This window comes from Cynara cardunculus (genome assembly GCF_001531365.2).
Source record: "Cynara cardunculus var. scolymus isolate 2C chromosome LG 5, CcrdV1, whole genome shotgun sequence".
In the NCBI taxonomy this organism is placed as follows: Eukaryota; Viridiplantae; Streptophyta; class Magnoliopsida; order Asterales; family Asteraceae; genus Cynara; species Cynara cardunculus.
Genome location: NC_037532.1, coordinates 24,545,636 through 24,546,993, shown reverse-complemented (window position 1 = coordinate 24,546,993; position 1,358 = coordinate 24,545,636). Strand labels below are relative to the sequence as shown.

At 41.6% G+C, this 1,358-nt stretch overlaps 1 protein-coding gene across 1 annotated transcript in view; it reads left to right on the top strand.

Annotated features, from left to right (window-relative positions):
- Positions 1 to 644: 644 nt before the first annotated feature.
- The window catches only part of LOC112512914 (protein EXORDIUM-like 7), a 7,585-nt gene continuing 6,871 nt past the window's right edge, over positions 645 to 1,358 (top strand). The window contains exon 1 of the mRNA XM_025119042.1: positions 645 to 731. Coding sequence (XP_024974810.1) covers positions 645 to 731 — 87 coding nt within the window. The remainder of the gene's footprint in view (positions 732 to 1,358) is intronic.

Here is a 1,358-nt window from a genome sequence, read left to right as displayed (position 1 = left end):
GTTCTACCAGACGAGCACCATGCTCCGAAAATGGTATCGATCCACTGGTGTGTAGCGAAACTTGGCTATCACTGTTCTCACGCGCCACACCGGAAACAGCCTTCCAATTATCACTGTTCCAACGATCGACCATCTGGACCCACAAATCTGAAGATATCCAGCTGGGGGGGGGGAATTCTTCAACACACTCATATCCCGGTGGGGGTCTGTTTCATCGTACTGAGGATACTCATTCATCCTTGTTTTTTCCCCAGCTTTCTTCCTCGCGGCACTCATGTTATCATTATACGGTTTGGCCGACTTTCTCTCTCATATCTCCAAGATTTGGGCGTCCAAAGCCGGATCCCAAATATAATAGCCCTGTACGTAAAAGTTTAGGCGATTATTAGGTTCAATACATAAACTATAATAAGTTGAATATATAACACAAACCTGAAACCGCTCCCACATTCGGCGTCTCACGTCCTTTAGGATTTTCTCTCAACTGGTCCATGGGTCGTCAAGCAGCTCTCGATTGATCTTGGTGATCCGCCGGATCACTTTGTTGTCATTGAAACTATAAACTGACGAATTGAATTAGCATCAATACAAATAATATATTTTTATCAATTAAAAGATGTAAATGTATTTACTTTTGGCCGCGGATGCCAATAAACGTCCGCTGTTGTGGAAGCGGCTCCGGAGCAGCAGTACCACGACCAGACTCAATCTCCTCCGGGTGTGCCGAAGCGGTACTAGAGCCTCTACCCATACCGTGGGTAGGTGTACTGCCACTAGCTCGATCGGTAATCCGAGTACGCGGCATTATCAATTTTCTACAAAACAACGTTAGAAAACATACAACAATAATTCAAGTATACAGTAAATATTCCACACAATTGAAAATTTCTAACAATGGTTTACTAATTAAGATTTAAAAATGGAAATAATAAAAKTTTAAAACAACACAAAGTTTACTAAGACTAAAATTTACAAATGAAGCCTAATCATCTGATGAGTGATCARACAAGTCAAGTTCTTCGTCCTCAGAGTCACTATCCGGTCCATTAAAGCCCAATACAATCCATTAAAGCCCAAATACGATCCATTAAAGCCCAATACGATTCATCAAAGCCCAATACGGTTCATTAAAACCCAATACGATCCACAAATCCCAAACCGTTCATTAAAGCTCAATACGATTCATTAAAGCCCAATACGGTTCATGAAAGCCCAATACGGTTCATTAAAGACTAATACGATCCACCAAAGCCCAAACCATTCATAAAAGCCCAATACGGTTCATGAAAGCCCAATACGGTTCATGAAAGACCAATACGATCCATTAAAGCCCAATACGTTCCACCAAAGCCCAAACC